The 17,760-nt window shown below is 49.7% G+C and overlaps 1 protein-coding gene across 2 annotated transcripts in view; it reads left to right on the top strand.

Moving 5' to 3' along the window:
- Nucleotides 1-350: 350 nt before the first annotated feature.
- LOC106740872 (nuclear hormone receptor E75) overlaps nt 351-17,760 on the top strand; it is a 58,990-nt gene continuing 41,580 nt past the window's right edge. The window contains exons 1-2 of one of the 2 annotated variants that reach the window (XM_014612326.1): nt 351-970; nt 9,644-9,697. In XM_014612326.1, the coding sequence (XP_014467812.1) occupies nt 787-970; nt 9,644-9,697 (238 nt within the window). In that variant the 5' untranslated portion in view covers nt 351-786. The remainder of the gene's footprint in view (nt 971-9,643; nt 9,698-17,760) is intronic. The other variant, XM_014612328.1, reaches the window with a different exon arrangement.

Here is a 17,760-nt window from a genome sequence, read left to right as displayed (position 1 = left end):
ATTCGACATTGCCGTGCATTACAGGCGAAAAATTTCGCGAAAAATCGCCGACCCGGACATTTATCGAGGATAACGGACAAGTGGGAACGTCGATCCGGAAATGCAAGAATTCTTCTCACGACCTACGCGAGAGATAGCAATTGGATGGGACAGAAAGACGATCGATCGGTCAATTTGAAGGATCTTTCGCGTCGAAACTGTGAGAGGAGGCACGGGCCAAAAGTTAATTCTTGGGTGAATGATCGAGCGCGCGGGGTGGACGCGCGGCGGTGGCACTTGGGTGATCCCCGGCGGGCTCGGCGCGCAGGCGCTGCGGTGCCGCGGCACACCACGCCGCGAGGAACTCACTCGCGTACCGCATCGCACGGCACACACAGCACACCAACTAACCACGAACGAGCGGGCCAGCGCCGATTTACAGGTACCGCGCGCGCGAGAGAGAGAGAGAGAGAGCCACGCGGTCGCCGGTAACAGCAGCAACAGCAGAGGCAAGCGAACTGTCACGCACGGGCTCGCGCACGTCGGGGAGGAAGGATCGATCTCCGGATCGCGAGATCATTTCGGCTGGCGCAGAACCGGCCAACGAGTGCGTGCGCGCTGTTACGGCTTCACCAAGTGACAACGCTCGGCAACGACGGGGACGGTCGCGCGTTCCTCGCGCGTCTCTCGCGGCGTGGCGTGTTGTCCAGCTGTTCATTGTTTACGTCCGGGTGGATGCGTCGTCGGAAGGAGGAGACTCGTAACGCGACTCGAGGGTGAACTCCCGCAACTGAAGCGCGTCAGGCGATGACTGTGCAGAAGATCAAACCTCGCGGCACCGCGGCGGAGGAGCAACAACCCTCGGCGTCCGACATCCTCTCCCCCACGAGCGAGTCCCAAGAGAATGACAAGGAGCAACCGGCGGCACGGACCTGCTATCGCGGCGCCGGCCCGCAGGACAGCGAGAATCTCCTGGGGCGCGTTTTGGCCGGTGAGTGAAAGACCCAACGAAAGAGAGAGTTCGGCGTCGCCGTCTCGCGTAACCGTCCGTTCGTAGGGCGACCCTAATAGACGCCGTTTCTAACGGCTCCGCGGAAACGTTCCTTAACGTAACACACGGATCATATAGGAAGGAATAGAGAAAGAGAGGCGGTTTCACTTTCCAGCGGACAGGAATGTAGGTCGCGGGGCCCGGGACGAGGCTGGTTCGTTGCCCTCGGTCGGCGGCCTTCCACTCGGCGCAATTTTTCTCCGTCTCTCTTTCTCTCTCTCCCTTCCTCCCCGCGCATCCCGACGTCCTCTCCCGCACCACGCACGCCTCTTGTTCACAGTGTCGGTCCTAGCCTAGATAGCACGAGAGTCTCTCTCTAGAGCCTCCCACCCTCTTTCGCGTATACACACGCGCGGGCGTTTCCTCCTCTCCCTATTCTCTCTCTCTCTCCCTCCCCCTTTATCTCCCTCACGCTGTCTCCTCCTCTTGGCAAATCGCGCGCGCTCGCGATCCTCCGTCTCGCTCTCTCCCAACGCGACAGGAAAGTGGGTCGACGGGGCCTTGGCGCGAGGCTAGTTCGTTCACCCTGCCTGCCCCGTAACTGGGGCAAGATGAAATTAACCGAGCAGTCCGACCTCCCCCTCGGCCCCTCGATCACCCCGCCGTTCGCCAAGTAGAGCCGCTGGTGAACTCCGCGACTCGCGTGGCCAATCGCCGGCGGACCGGTTCAACGAACTCCAACTGGGTCTCTTCCCCACTATCAGCACCCGGTAGCCCCCCCTTTTCCCCGGTTTAGCTATTCGACGACTCCCCACCTACACCCACCAGCGAAGGTCACCAACACAGCCGGCGACGTCTCGTCGGCGCGCCGGAGATCGGCCGTGCTGTTCGCACGTACACGCGTACAGAGAAAAAGGCAGAGAGAGAGAGAGGACGAGCGTGTATGCACGGCACCGCGATGACGTACGTACGTACATACGTACGTACGCGAAGCGACCGGCCTACCATCGGCTGGGAATTCTCGTCGGCGTGGGCTTCGTTACGTAACACCGCGCGATAGTGAATTACGTGGTGGACTACCTACTCGCGAGTCCCTCTCGCCGATCTCTCTTTTCTCCCTCCTCCCCGGAGCTCTTCTCCTCGCTCTCCTCGGCCTCGCTACACGGAGAAAGTACCCCGGCTAGCCGCTGCTGGACCGTGATCACTCTCGCTGCTCGTCGTACCGGAATGCTTTCACCGTTTCTTGGCGTCGCGAGTGGTCATCTCTCGTTGCATCGTCATCTCCGGTACACTGACCTGCCGCATCCGCGGCGCGTACGCGCATGCTTCACTATCGAACGCGTTTGCAAGATGAGCGAGGGAGAGAGAGGATGATAAGCGATCTTTGTACTATTCGGTCGGTCGGTATCATCTTTCGCTCTCCAGCGCGCGGAATCGATTAAACGCGCGTATGAAACTGACTCGCGAATTCACCATGCAGAGACTCGGCTTTTCCGACACCCTCAAGACGAGATTATCGGGAACATGCGTATCGGGAAATTTGTTTGAAATTTATTTCGCGCGTCAGGCGCGAAAGTTGAGCGGAAGATTAGCGAAAGTCGTCGGCGCGGCTATCCCATGAATCGTAATGTTACGTAAGGGCTACATTCAGGTTTGGGAAAAAGGCCATGCGGCGTGTCGGTATTCGCAATCGCTGAAAGAAAGCCCGTGTCGCAATAAAATTGTGCGTCCTCCGCTGGATATTTTCTAATTGCGCTTGTGCCGACTGCTGGCTAGCCTCAAAAGCAAGACGCGCGGGCAATGGCCTGGCCTCCTCCCGGTCCCCAGTGACCTCGATTGATGCGCGGTGTCCTCTCCCAGTCCACCTTCTCCCTCCTCTTCTCCCACCCCCATCCTCTAAGCGGAACGTTGACTCGACATCGCCCAATCAGAGGCCGGTTCGTCGACTCTCCGGACTGCTCTCTCGGGGTCGTTCTAATCTCGCAAAGCCAAACTGACGAGAAGCCCGATAAGAGCACGATCTCCCCCATCCTTCTCACCTCCTCCCACACACACGCACACATACTCTCTCTCTCTCATTTTCCTCCACCTCTTCTCGCCACTTCTCGCTCCCTCTTTTCGCCTTTCTCTCGCTCCCTTCGCCGCCGCCAAGGTGAACAACCTCGAACCGTGTCGGCACTCTTATCGCCCGCGAGCCTCGGAACCCTTATCGAGTAAGCGCACGTTCGCTCGAGTTCGCCGAACCGCTGGTAAAAATGACGATTTTTCTTGGTCACCCCGGCGCGTAATAGCAGAGCTCGTCCTGCATTAGCGCGAGCAGGGGAGGGAAGAGATCGCGATACTCGGAGGAACCGACGACCCAGTTCGGCTAGTCGCAGTAAATATCGATGCTTTTGTCGAGAAGCTTGTCTGTGGATAGCATCGTTCTATTTGAATAGAAGGCTACTCGTACTTTTATTTCACCGGCAGTCGCGAGAGGCGACAATAAGTAAGCCAAACAATGACCGGCTTTATCGCCGACGTGGATTTTCTCCTCGAGGGAAGGAGAGAAAGAGAAGTGCGAAAGGCAGGAGAGAAGATCGGCGGCGGCGAGCGAGCGGAAGCGCGTGCGAGAGATGCGCGATAAAGGCTTGAGAAAGGGGAGAAAGAAAGAGAAAGGAAGAGCTATCTTATTTCTCTCGTACGCGTATTTTCCTTTCATTGGCATCCGGACGAACCACCTTCGCCGTTGCCTTAACTTCCTAGCCAGACCACTCTTACTTTCCGGTGAACCGTGACTCGTCCCGTTCGCAGCCGGGATACGGAAAAATGTGCGACGCGTTTTTCACCAATCGCGTTCTCGCGCCCTTCCGTCCCGAGGCGGACAATGTTCGCCGGGCGAAAATCTCCTCGTCCCCTCTCGTTTTCGCCTTTCTCACCCCGTGTCGTTATATTCCGTATTTAATCCGTTCGAGCGGATCAACGGCGTCATTTACGATCCCAAGTATTTCGCGGAAATTCAAACGAACCGAGCGATTACTCACGCGCGCCAACCCTCAGAACTTGGGTGGCGCGAGGAGGGTCGTGGGGGAGGGCCGGTAACCTCGAGGCCAACGAACTCTGACCCACCAACTAGCCCCGGTATCGTTCATCCCTCCCCTCGATGCTAAGTATAGCATTTCTACCAACCTGTCGCCCCGTGCCACGGATATTATATCCACCCCAACTTATGCATCCCACTCCTCCGCCCGTCACAGTTCGCCCGTACTCTCTCTCGAAAAAAAAAAGAAGAGAAAAGGCAAATCGTTAATTCCCCACTTCCCTCCCGCCAGAGTTCGTTGTAAACATCGAACAATCCGTTCGAAATGCGAAATGCTCGTTTTAAACGGTCGCCCAGCGCGTTTCACGCGAGATTTCTCCCGGAAAATGCGAGGGGAAAATAGGAACGGCGAATTTTACTCGCGGCAATTTCCTCCGGAATCGAAGTGATATACGCACACGTGAGAGTTATATAATTAAACGATCGTTTAAGCGCACGCGTAACTACAGGGTGCGACTTAACCTGTAGGCTCTCCCCCCGCTCTGATAGATCTCCCGAAGTGGTGTATATTTCTTTAGCTAGCAGATGACGCGGGACGCAAGGGGAGATTCGCGGGCGTCGAGGTCGCGAGGTCGTCGACCGCCGAGGGTGGCACTCACCCTAACTAGGCCAACGGATCTCTCTTTCCCTCTCCCCCTCCCTCCCTCTCTCTCTCTTTCTCTCTCGATACGCCCTTCTCTCGGTTTCTCCCACCCGATATAATCACGCCCCCACGCAGCCTCTCGGAGACGGGGTCCATGCTTCTGCTATTTTCGCGGGGCCACTCGACATGGATATACACGGGCCACCTACGTTTGGTGGGATAATTTGCGCTATCGAGGTCATTCCACCCTGCTTCGCGAGGACGAAGCGCTAGGCACTTCGCCCCGCTCGGCTGTCGCTCGATTCGCTTAAACCCCGGGGTTTAATCGCCTCCGCCCGCTGAAGACGAGAATATCCGTCCGAATGTCGCGTTTACCGTCGCAACAATTGGCGATACTGGAGGCGCGCGTACCACCGCTCACCTGCTGTTTAAGTGATCTAACCCGAACTCTAGAGGTAGCGATGATATCGTTAACCGTCCCGTTTCAATTACGTAACGATTATTCAGTCGACGCACAGATGCGTCGAATCGATCGTCCGATGTCGTCAGCTCTTCGAAATTGCTCGGCAGATACTTCCCTTGAAATGTGGAGTAACGCAGTTTACCTTTACACGGAAAAAAAAGAAGAAAAGAATTAGTTTCGCAGCTTCAACAGTCTTAGCCTTCACAACTGAAAACTAGCTGCCACGGGTAAAAATTTGCCGCTCATGTAATATACCTGAAATTTAGTTAATTCAGCTAACTTTTCTGTCCCCTCTAATTAATTTTTAACTTCCACAGTTAAAAACTAAGTAACTAGATTTCAGTTGTACGTATGAATTGCTCCTAATTCCTTTTTTTCATATAGTTTTTCGCGATGGTTATGCGTTTTCTTCATGGGGTGAAAAAAATTCACGAAATTTGAGCGAGAAGTTTTCTCGAAAGAGTTATACCATTATGCCATGTTTTATGCTGTCGTATATCCGAAGATTCTGTTTCTCATGTTTTTCAAAAGAGAACAATTTAAGCGACCATTCTCCTCAAGGATACCTCTGGCATTGTTAGCAAACGAAGGAGGAATTTCTATGTCGTACGTCAATCGTAACGCGTTGACGGTCACAAAAAAAATGTAACGCTCCGCATCTGCGAACGGCACGTCGTCGGTTCTTTTAATCTTTTCTCGTTAAGAGTTGCTTTCCCGGTGATATAAAGCCAGAGACGACCTTGTGTTGCGAGCGATTCGACATAGTTCCGGAGACCCGTTAGGTCATAGTGTCTCATCCTTTTTTTTAATCCTTTCTCAGGACAACCCTTTCCCGCAAGTACGACAGACTTTCTTTCCGTGCGATTTAGGTTACGCTTAGAGTCTCGCTTAAAAAAGGGTTCAACCGTAGGAATAACAAATTACGGGCTGAAAGAGGAAAACCCCTGCGCGCCGTATTTTCCTCAATGTCTCGATTTTTTCGCCGGACCCTTACGTCCGTCGTTATTTATGTCACGGCGGATACTCTCGTCCGGCATCTGGAATTTTACTGGCGATCGGATATCGATCCGATCTGATATATCACCTAGTAGCACCGGACGCGATCGATCGACAGATAGTATCAGGATCAGCGAACTATGCGTCGCGATAAGAGAAAACGAGTCAGGTATGCCTAGGCGGCCTTCACGCGTCGAAGTAATCGCACGGAAAAGAAGTGTCGCGGTTCCCCCCTCCTCCGTATCCTTTTCGAGTGAGATTGCAATTAATACAGAACGCATCTCGCGCGGCGCGTAAACACTTAATCACTCGGGTATTCGCCGAGAGCACACTCGGCTTAGAAGGGGAAAAAAATATTGAATCACGATCGAGAGGCGGCGCGTGAACGTCGAAGGTGCGCATAGCGATTATCCTCGTTCGATGTCGATGAACCACTTGACGCGGATTCCGGCTCCGAAGGACGCGAGATCGCCGATCCGCGACGAACTTCACGTACAAATCGGCCGACATATCGGCACCGTCCGGTTTGCATACCTCTCCTTCTCTTTTTGCGCCGCGTTAATCGCTACCAATTGCAACAATTGTGCAAGTTATAAATATGGTAATAACCGTTGCTTAATGTCGCCGCCTGCCGATAAAGTGATACGATCGATAGAAAAGTTGAAGGCGCGCGCGCGAGCCTCTCGCGCTCCAGAACTGTCACGCTTCTTTTCCAGCGCGCTTTTCTGTTTCTTTTTCATCTTTGTTATTTTTACCATTCGAGCTTACGAAATGTAAACGAGGGAAAGAGAGAAGGGGAGAGAGACAAATCGATCGGCGTTTTATCGATACCGCGCGGATCGAATAACAAGGGTCCGCGCGCCAACACTTTCCTCGAAGGGACGACTCGTCGTCGTTGCGATTTATTACAGAATTCACACCACCGTCCGTAGTCCCGGAGTACCTCGACAATCGATGCTACGGCAANGGGGGGGGGGGGGGGAGGAGGGTAGTGTGGAGGTTGGTGCGTCGAATCCGTGTCGCGGTTGACCGGGTTAAGAATCGTGGCGAGATCGTTGCCCCGACGACCCGATACCACCGATCCCGGAGCCCGCGGAGGTATGTCCGCGGGAGAAGAGAACGAGCGACGTGGATAACCGCTCCTCTCTCGCGCGTTTCACTCTTCATCGTGGATCGCGCGATTGAATGCGTCTCGCTCTCGTGGGAGCTCTCGTTTCTCTCTTTCTTCTTTTTTTTTTTTGCGCAATTGTATTTATTTCGCCTGACTACGCTTGTGCAATAGACGGGCGCGTCTCACGTTAATCGACGGCGGAACGTATGAGTTTCGGGGACACCGAGGAGTCGTCGTCGCGTTTGTAACCGCGAGAGGCTCGCAACACGCGACCGCTTGCTTTCACTTTCCGGGAGTTACCGATTGACATCACCGGCCGCGTCTCGTCGAGTCACTTTCGCAGATTCCGCCGCGGTTTCCGCGTGTTCGCGTGATTCTTCAATCAGTCCCGACTCGGCCACGGTGAAAAATGGACGAATGGAGAAAGAAGGAATGGTAATTGCGCGTTTACGAGCGAACCGACGCACGTCGGCAACGGTAAAAGTTTCGTAAGGCAAGCGCGAAGCTAGCCTTCTCCTGCGGCGCAAAATTAATCCCGTCCCCGCGGTAACTAAGAATCTAAAGATATCGAGAGTCTGGTATGGATTTCCACGGCGGAGAACCGTTTCACGGATAGAAAGAAACGGAGAGAAAGAGAGAGAGAGAGAGGACGCGTATGTTATTACGCGCGTCTGCCTGTTGGAGGCATGCGTCAGTGATCTCTCAAGGCCTTCGCACATTAGCCGTTCGGTAGCGTTCGCACCGTCCCACTTTCGTTCGCGCCCGGTCAACGACCCTCTGGTAGGTGTAGTAGGTGCTCCAAGGTGGTGCACCAAGACGCGCGCACTCGCGGTTCTATTCTGTACTCTACAGATCGTTTCAACGAAAACCGCGCTCACGGCGGAATTTTCGTCCTCGGAACTACGCACTGCGGAGAGAAATTTTTCGCCGGCACAGTAAATCCTCACTATAGCGACGGCAGAAAGATTTGCCAAAAGCATTAATCGCTAATTGCGCCGATTAAATTGTATCGCAACGACGTTGCGCTGCAACAGCAACATTATTCCTGCCGTGTAACAAATCTTTTTACCGTCGCTGTAGCAACTAGGAAAATTGGCTGTGCCGGCAAACATGTTCCCGCTCGTGAATTCGATTTTGTCTTATCGGATGTGAGGATAATCTATTTCGCTGTTTGATCTATTCCGTGGATCAAGGGGGGAAGAAAAGGAGGGATGAGATAAGTGAGACGATAAAAATGAAGTTCACTTTTGCCTCGATTTGAGGTCACTTCTTCTACGAGCGCGAGATCATGCGACTTGCGGAGAGGTCACCGAACAAAACGGCGTATACTTAATTGGTTGATTGTACTTGAAAATAAATAAACGTTACGTGTACATTTTCGTTGAAAACGGAACGAATTTTTGCATCGACTCAATATATCGGTCAAAATGACATCATTTGAGATCGGTTTTCTCTTGATTCTTCGGACTTCGCATATCAATACGTACAAATCAGAGGGAGCAGGAATACACGCAGCGCGAGTTTTAAATCGGAACAGGTCGAAATTGTGAGATTCTGAGGAGACAAACGCGACGAGCGGGACGACGAATCGCCTCCGCGAGAAAACTTTGAAACATCCTGTGCAAGGCTGCGCAAATCCAGGCGCGCTACGCACACTCACGCACGCGAGAAGGCTCGATTGCACGTGCAAACGCGAAGCGGTTTGCGCGCAATCCGAGCGGAGGCGCCACTGCCTTTCGCGAATCTCCGACGAGAAGTCGGTACGATAGGAAATTCACGTCTCGCGGGTCGGTATCGATACGATAAAGCGGCCGTGATAACGTTACGACCTCTCTCTCTCGAAAAGGCCTCATCGATCCCGGCGGCGTTTCCGCGGGAAGAAACTGCGTGAGTGGAATGTTTCTCTACCTGTGTCGGCAGTGGTCAAGCCGGTGAAAAAGTATCTGAAGGGATTCCTTTCAGGCGATTTACTGTTAGGTTTTCCTTCAAGTCTCGGACCATCCGTCTTTTGGACGATGGTCGAATCTTGTAACGGTGATGCGAAAATCGGGGCAAAACAGAGATCACGGTGAAACACGGTGAGTCTCAGCAGGGAGAGAGAGGTTGGTGAATGTGACAGGATAATTAGAACACCTACTCGCGCGATACATCGACGTCAAGCTTAACCCTTATGCAATGCCTATAGACAAATGCATTTCTGCATACGATATCTATTTTTAGTCGATCAGTGTCCCACTTGCGAGAATATATGACCGTACGAGTTTACGATAACGGCCGCAGATGTAAAGTATCACCTGCAAAAGTAGCCGCGCGTACTCGGCGGAATTTGCGACTCGATAATTCGGCGACGCCCCGGTCAATTTCGTCGCGGAAATTCACATTTTCCGTGCGATCGCATCGATCATAACGCTAACGTTAAACTTTTATCTTTCCTGTTGCAGGTAAGTCCGATATGCCTGTCGATCAACTTGCGGTGATGCCCGAATCACCAAGTAGTAAGTAATTATTCATAGTCGTAAAATAAAATTGAAACGTGTCGAATGCACGAGGCTGACTGTCTGACTGTGACGACGCTATACGTCGCATTCTAAAATATGTTTAACATATATTTAGAGAGAATTGTACAAATTGCGGAAATTTCCGTTAAATTGGGAATTTTAGACGCGGAACCATCAACTTGTCCCTTTAAGTCAAAGTTTATTGAACTTCGCACACGTTAATAATCTTGTATCGATTTTGTATCGATCACCTTCGCTCGAATGCGTCATTGTATTGTTCATGCGTTTACTAGTGGCGGTTTGTTGTTAATTATTGATGACTTCCACTTATAGTCCTATCGGTTCTATTCTTATCCTGCACCGTTATTATTTTCCGCTAATTTACATCGTTCGTAAACATACCGAGTCAAAGTTTATGTGTTTCGCATTAACCCTGCAAATTCCTACAAATTCCCTGTAAATTCCGTCCAATTAGAAGGACTATCGGAAAATTTCGAGATATATATCAAACTATTAATTTTATATTATATATAAATATATTAGGTTGGGGAAAAAGAAATCCATTATTTTTTCGGTAGATGATTGTAGTGATCGATATCTCGTAAAGTATCGATCAAACAATTTCAGATTTATGCTCGTTGGAAAGGTGACATTTCGCACTAAAAAATTCTTTTGTTGTTTTCTGTTTGGTCCATTCAGTTGTGAGTTACTACAGGGTGTTAAAAATGGTCAACAAAGAGAAAATTCGGTACATTTTACAGTTTTTCTTTGATAAAGGCGAAAATGCAAGCCAGGCGGCTGTAATTGTGAATGGTGCCGATACTGTAACAGCCAATTACGTGCAATTTTGATTTCGTCGATTCCGTTCAGATATTTTTGATATTAAAGATGCACAGGTAGGCCCGTCGTCGAAAATGTCGATAAAATCACAGAAATAATCGACCGGCATGTTAGCACCGCCTAGAAGCTAAAGACCGACCATAAAACAGTTTTAAACCATTTGTACAAAGCTGGATTCAAAAAGAAGCTCGATGTTTGGGTGCCACACCAATTAACACAAAGAAACATAATGGATCGAATTTCCATCTGCGAAGCCTTGGCCAAACGGAATGAAATCGACCCATTTCTTAAACGGATGGTGACTGGGTCACATCGGAATGAGAAATGGGTCACATACGACAACATTGTGCGGAAACGATCGTGGTCAAAGCGCGGTGAAGCAGCTCAAACGGTGGCCAAACCAGGACTAACGGCCAGGAAGGTTCTGCTGTGCATTTGGTGGGACTGGAAAGGAATCATTTATTATGAGTTGCTTCCATATGGCCAAACACTAAATTCGGATCTCTACTGCCAACAACTGGACCGTTTGAAGCTAGCGATTGACCAGAAACGGCCAGAATTCGCCAACACGAGAGGTGTTGTGTTCCATCAGGCCACACATGTCTATAGTGACTGGCCAGAAACTCCGGAAGCTTGGTTGGAAAGTTTTGATGCATCCACCATATAGTCCGGCACCAAGCGATTACCATGTTTTTCTTGCATTGCAGAACTTCCTTAGTGATAAGAAATTGGCATCAAGAGAAGATTGTGAAAATCGATTACTAGAGTTTTTCGCCAATAGGGACCAAGACTTCTATGAGAGAGGCATTATGAAGCTACCTTTAAAATGGCAATAAATTATAAAACAAAACGATGCATATTTGACCCAAATCGGCCAATCCGAAACATGTTAAATAAAGTCTTGAAGTTCACGTAAAAATAATGGATTTCTTTTTCCCCAACCTAATATATGAATCATAAAAAGACGATGTATTAATTATATATAACATATAACTGCAGATAGAATAGTGCGATAAGTAGATATTAAATTATTAATATAGGTAAGTAATTATAATAAATTGAAAGCTTTTTTAAAGAGAAATTTTTCCCTCCCACAATCTGTTCGTTACTTTTTATCGACGTTGGAAATTTCGAATTAGAATTGCTATTAGAATTTGGAAATTCAAAAGAGGAGAAAGAAAAGAAAAGTTGTATGGAAGAAGCGTTATTATTATAAACACTTGCAAGACTTTTTTAGTAGATTCGAAAAATATATAAAATAATTATAATTAATATAATTGCATAATACTCCTGTGAGAGAAGAATCGATCAACGACACTCGTCGAAGGCTATATTTTATATTTATGTTTTAATAATATTTTAACTTTAATTTTTATTGTTAAATTATATTTTAACACCGGTTATTCTCTCTCTGATAATTTTCGTCATCTTTGTTTTGAAGGTTTAATTAATTGTCGTGATTTCTCGGCCGCTGAATGTACGCGTCGTCTTCAACGATGATTGACACGAGATAAACATGCCGGTTTTTGCCGATTGTTGTTTTGGTACTGTCCGCGCCGCGTACCTTTCTGTACCTGTTCTCGCGTCATTACGCTTTGAGCTAACAAACGATGGATATATCGACGTGTAACACAATCACTTTGCCTGCTGGTACCGTAATGAATTTTGAAGGCTAATTCTTTCTTTCCGCTGTTGTTTATCTTTGTTCCATTGTGTCGAATAGAAATTTAAAACATTATTAGTGCGCAACATTTTTACAATTGTCGTGTGTCTCTCTAACTTGTTCTTTTTCAGCCATTTTGAACCTCCAATTTTTATCGACATTTCCAACGCTGATAAGAAAAAAGAAATACGAAAGTAAAATGTCTGTTGTATTATTTGCATATTAAATCCCATTATAATTCTTAACTCTATATTGATTATTTAATATTTCCTTATCTCGCATAATTCTATCCGCAGTACAGGAAGTTACATAATTAACGCATTGCTGTGTTAGAATAAAGATTAAATCAAAGATAGAATAATGAGATAATCGAATATGTAATGATATCGAAACAAATTCTTAAAGACGCAATTCAGAATAGGGAAAGAACGATCGTAAGTAACCATTTGTAACATTAAGTTAAAACAATAGCCTATATAAATAATGTTATATCTCGCGAGGTTATCCATCGATCCTTCGAATCTGACGGATAGTTGAAAGCTCACGAAACCAAAATCTCGGGGTTTACAAACACGCTTGTTGTCTCGGCGACTCGAGAAAGCTAAGGCTCGGAAAAGAAGGAGAAAAACACGAGACAATCGGAAAGAATCTATATCTATGTTTTCACTATCAATCCGCGTGACGATTCTTACTGCGACGTGACGCAATAAGAAGTGTCGAGAAACGTAAACAGGGGCGCGCAAGCCCGAATTCTCGCCTGAATTCGGGTCACTCTCGTTTATTTGGCCACGCAATTCGGAATTATGCGAAAAGACTCGAACGTACAACCACGCCGGCTAGGTTTCCCCCGAATAGCGTGGGCGCAGTGACGCTTGCGCAAAAAGCCCCGTTGCCATCCCGCGTTTCACCCCGCCGTATCATTCATGGACATATCAAGCCTCGAATACGCATTACCTTTCCCGTCGTCGCGGACAGTAGTGCTTTAACACTAGTTGTCACTAGCACGGGCATGTCAACAATCGTGGTGCGCGATGACACGGACGCGGTCATCCACGGCTCGATCATCGACTACAACACCGGCCTGGGTCCGATCGTGATCAGCGGGCCGCAGATAACCGACAAGCGTCATCAACGTATCAAAGGTTCGTTCTTTGTTCGTCGAGAAAAACGCGTCAGATCCGCGACACCGGCATGCATTCCGCGATCGCAACGACCGGGACGAGTTACCACTCGGAGGAAACACGACCGAAAGAATCGTAGACTGAAGGGCGAAAAAAAAATGCAAATGTTCGAACGTCTCATTTCGACGATTCCCGTTCTCGTGTCTCCGTCTGCGCAATGAGTGCATTCGAGACATTTTTCGCGAGCGATCTCGCAGTCCGCCGATTCTCCGTCTCGACGAGGTCACTTCTTCGGCAAGATGTGTTATCCGTCGTTCCGCGCAGGATCGGTCGCAGGGAGATGCAGGATTGGACCAGTCTAATGACGCTTTACGTTGTACGTGCCATAATGACACGGTGAATTTTCCGCCCCCGGAGGAGAAACGAGCGAGTCGTAAATCCCCGTCGCGACGAGTCGCTCGGTCACCGACGTACCGGAGCTCCGGCAGAGTCGGGAATGTCTATTTACGACGCAATCAAATTGGTCAGTCACTTTCGATACGGATCATAATTGACGACGATTAACACGGATAATCAGCATATCGATGGATCGTCTGAAACGTCGTTCAACAGGGAGATTGGCCGCTGAAATTTCGCATTTTTCATCTTTATTATCCTCGTCGTAGACGAACGACGCGACGAAGTGTGGACGCGATCAACATCCTGTTCTCGAGGCTCCGTCCACCACCGGTCGCGATTTCGACGGTGCAGTTTCGTGCGGTTTCGCGGACGCGTAGGATCGCGCAGTTTTTCACGTGCAAGCGAGACACCGCATATTTGGACGAGCATAACTCGCGCGCGCCTTTCTCCGGGAAAAGCTTTGATACTGAGTCGTATCGATTTTACCTCGAGCGGGGCTGCTCACGTGCTCGTTGACATTGACATTGTCCGCGGACCGCACGGACGCGGGCCTGCCATCTGTCGTCCGTGAACTTACATGCACCTGACGATCGACTTGCAGCGAGTACCGCGCGATGGCAGTTGCATCGTTCAAGATATCGTCCCTTTAATTCCCCACGCGGGAAGAGCCCACGTGCGCTCGCGGGTATTTAAAAAAATCCGGAACCCCTTCCCCCCCCGGGGAACCCTCGCGACGATAATCTCGGACGATCGATCTATCCGACCTTCTGTTTAGGAGGTCGCTTCTATGGACGACGCACTGATGAAAAATTATAGTTTCGGCGCCAAACATATTATTTAACCACGGAAATATTCGGGAGAACCATCTTTCTATGTAAGTGTCTTACTATAATCTCATCGACGATAACCTTAGCATAGTTTTAAAGAAAAATCCAGGGTCTTTCAATTTTTCCGTGACTTTTTCGGATTCTTCCTGAGCAAAAGTGAAAAAAGCGACTTTTTTTTTAATTATGAATCTTAGCAGAATGGCTGATTTGTACTTTGAAGACGATACTTTACGCCCTCAATTTTTTGTTTAAATTATCATTCTTTACTTTTTCGTAAATATAAGACAAAGATAAGATATGATGTCTTAAATCGATAAGTCGGCTATTCTGCTAAGGGCCTTACATGCATGCAACTTCTAGGGTTGTTAATCATCAATAATTTTGAAACTTTGAAGCTTCGAAGGTTCGTTTTTAAAGGCCGTAATCTTCGAAGAGTACAATTTTGCGAATACTGTAGACCAATGTCTACATATATTTTATTCAGAAAACATCGAAAAACGTTGTTAACGAACTTTTTTGTCGGCTAATGGATGCACCAGATATCATAGTTGAAGAATCATGTAATTTCGAAACTTCTCGAAATTCGAACAATGAAAACCGAAGCTCCGAATCTTGGGAGATTCGAAATTCGAACGTCGGACTACGATTTTCTATCAGTGCGGGCGAATCGCTCGGATAGACCGTCGCCTTTTTGTCGCCAAGTTCTCTCGTTCCAAGGATGCTTCTCGAGCTCCTTTTTAATCGAGAGGCCACTAAACGACGTCGGTAGCCACCGCCATTAATCACATTTTTGTCCCGGGTCGGCGTGCGCGCATCGTCGCGGGGAATATGATAGCTCCCTTGGGAAAGAAGTATCTAATCCGAGCGGAAGGATACAGCGCGACAGCCCTGAATACGTTAGAAGAGAGAAAGAAAGAGAGAGAGAGAGAAGAAACGTCGTGTAATAATAGATACGAGTGCGTAGAGCACCGGCACCGTTGCGGCTTTCGCAATTATTCGCGGAGGCCTCATGGTCGTTGTTTTACGACTACGCCGACTCGCGCGAGGTCTATGTCCGCAGCCCCGACGATACCCCCTTTCCAGCCGTCGTCTATTCCACATTTATACGAGGCGATTAGCTCATCGGCCCCGTACTTTATCGGCGGGAGAGATAGTCGTATACGGAGCGCGTACGGTCTCATTAGTGTTTCATCGACGAATGCATCTCTCTGCGCGGTGGGCGCGCAGACACATAGACTCTCGCGATTTTTTTTTCTTTTTTCTCAAGCCCGCCTTAGAGATATAAAAAGCCAACGCGATCCTCCATAGGCGACGGTTAGTCGAGGTGAGAGTGCTTTCACCTTTCTCTCCGACGTTGTCTCTCTTCTCGGCCGTGCGACTCGCTCCTCTCTCTCTCTCTCTCTCTCCTTGACAGCTTTTACTCTCGATCGCTCGCTACCAGCCTCTGCCACTCGGAGAAAGCTGCAGCTCTGACCTCGCGCTCGCGGCGACATTTCTTCTTCTTTCTCGTCTTCGATCTCTCCTCCCGCTGCTCCTTCTCCACCACCTCCTCCTCGCTCCCCTCTTGGGCAGCCTCTCGCACTTGCTTCTCATCTCTCGACCCACCTTTGGAGTTGCGTCACGTCTCGCCGTCTCGTGTAGCACGCTCGCGCGCGGGCCTCCTATCCACGTACGCGCGACACCTTTTACATCCGCTTACATAAACGCCGATTCTTACCGAAACGCGCGCGTGTCCTCAGCCGAATGACTCCTCGCCGCATTCGCAAACAATTAGCCGGCCGAACGCGTGCACGTACATACGTCAGTCAGTCAGTCAGATTTCGTCATTCGGTGTATCTCTCTTTCTCTTTATATGTCGCTGTTTTCGCAATCGGTTATCCCTCTAATGGCAAGATAGATTTCCAATGTATAGGAAGGTGAGGTCGGACCCGACCTTATGCTCTGTTTTGCGCATTTTTCATATAATCAATGTGCAAATTGGTAAAAAAAATAATTAATAATATGAAACGTTCCTTAAGAAAGGAAACAGCGCGTGCACATTGCAGAATAAACGGAGCCATGAGGGTCGGATCCGACCTCACATTACCACTAGAAAATACAATCAAGCCGATCTTCACTCGGACGTGCATCGGCAGTCTCTTTCGCATCCGAGAGTGCATTCGTCGCGAGTAGGATCCGCGCCAAAAGCGTCGAGGATACCCGCTCGGTGCTCTTCGGCCTTATCTCGGCGGTGTGGCCGACCGAGAGCATCGAAAATTCTCGCGGATATCGGGAGGCGCCGAGAAGCGAAATTTCATCACGACGATTCGCGACGAAGTCGGCCGTTTTTACACAGTCGAGCGTGTCCAACGCGGTATTGAGCAACGGCAAACGGGCTTCGGTCGTCCTGGATGTCGGCCGGTAACCCCGGCCGAATCAAGGCCGCCGTATACACACCGATGCCGCCGGCTCTTACTTTCACGCGTTAGAGACGGCGCTTGTTCTACTCGCGTGTCGATGACGACGTAACGCGTCGCGCGAATCGGCACCCGAACGGCCCGATAGATCGGCTTCGGCCGCGCTCTCCCTGCCGTGTCGTCTTCCCAGAGTCGTCCCACGTCTTTCGCTCACGTTCGCTCCAAAGTGGGAAAGCGCTTTTTTCGGGAATCCCCCCCCCCCCTTACCGCTCGCCAGACTGTCTTTCTCTCAGTTATTACGCACCTAGCGTAAATAACTTGGCTTACGTCACTGCGGCGGCCGCGAACGCCGAAGAACTCCTCCGGCGTTCAGCTAACTTCGCTGCAAACAGTGGTCTACGATATACTCGTGTCAGCAATAGGCACAACCAGGCCATGTCTACGACCTGATGGCCTTGCTTTACGCGCTGGACCGCGTCGCCTTGCGAAACCGGCCTGCTCGATTATTTTCGATCGCGTTCCTCTCCACCATCGCGTCCATCCCGCTCGCCTTACTCGCGCGACACTTACCTGCGCGAGGACTCATAGAAGGTGCGCGACTCTCGCGAAGGCCCCGTCGCGAAGGAAACGTCCGACCATATTTTCCAGGCGGGGCCGAGAATCGGAAGGCGTCGGCCAGGAGCAATGCGAGGCAAGTCCCCGAGTCGAGATTTTGGTCCCACGTCGAGTCTTCAAGTGGAGGAAACGGAAGTAACTTGCCGTTTGTAACATTGAAGGTGAACGATAGGAGGAGACTTTTCAGGACTCAACGGAG

Source organism: Dinoponera quadriceps, unplaced genomic scaffold (genome assembly GCF_001313825.1).
Source record: "Dinoponera quadriceps isolate SergipeBrazil2010 unplaced genomic scaffold, ASM131382v1 scaffold610, whole genome shotgun sequence".
Taxonomy (NCBI): Eukaryota; Metazoa; Arthropoda; class Insecta; order Hymenoptera; family Formicidae; genus Dinoponera; species Dinoponera quadriceps.
This window is presented reverse-complemented; position numbering and strand designations above follow the sequence as displayed.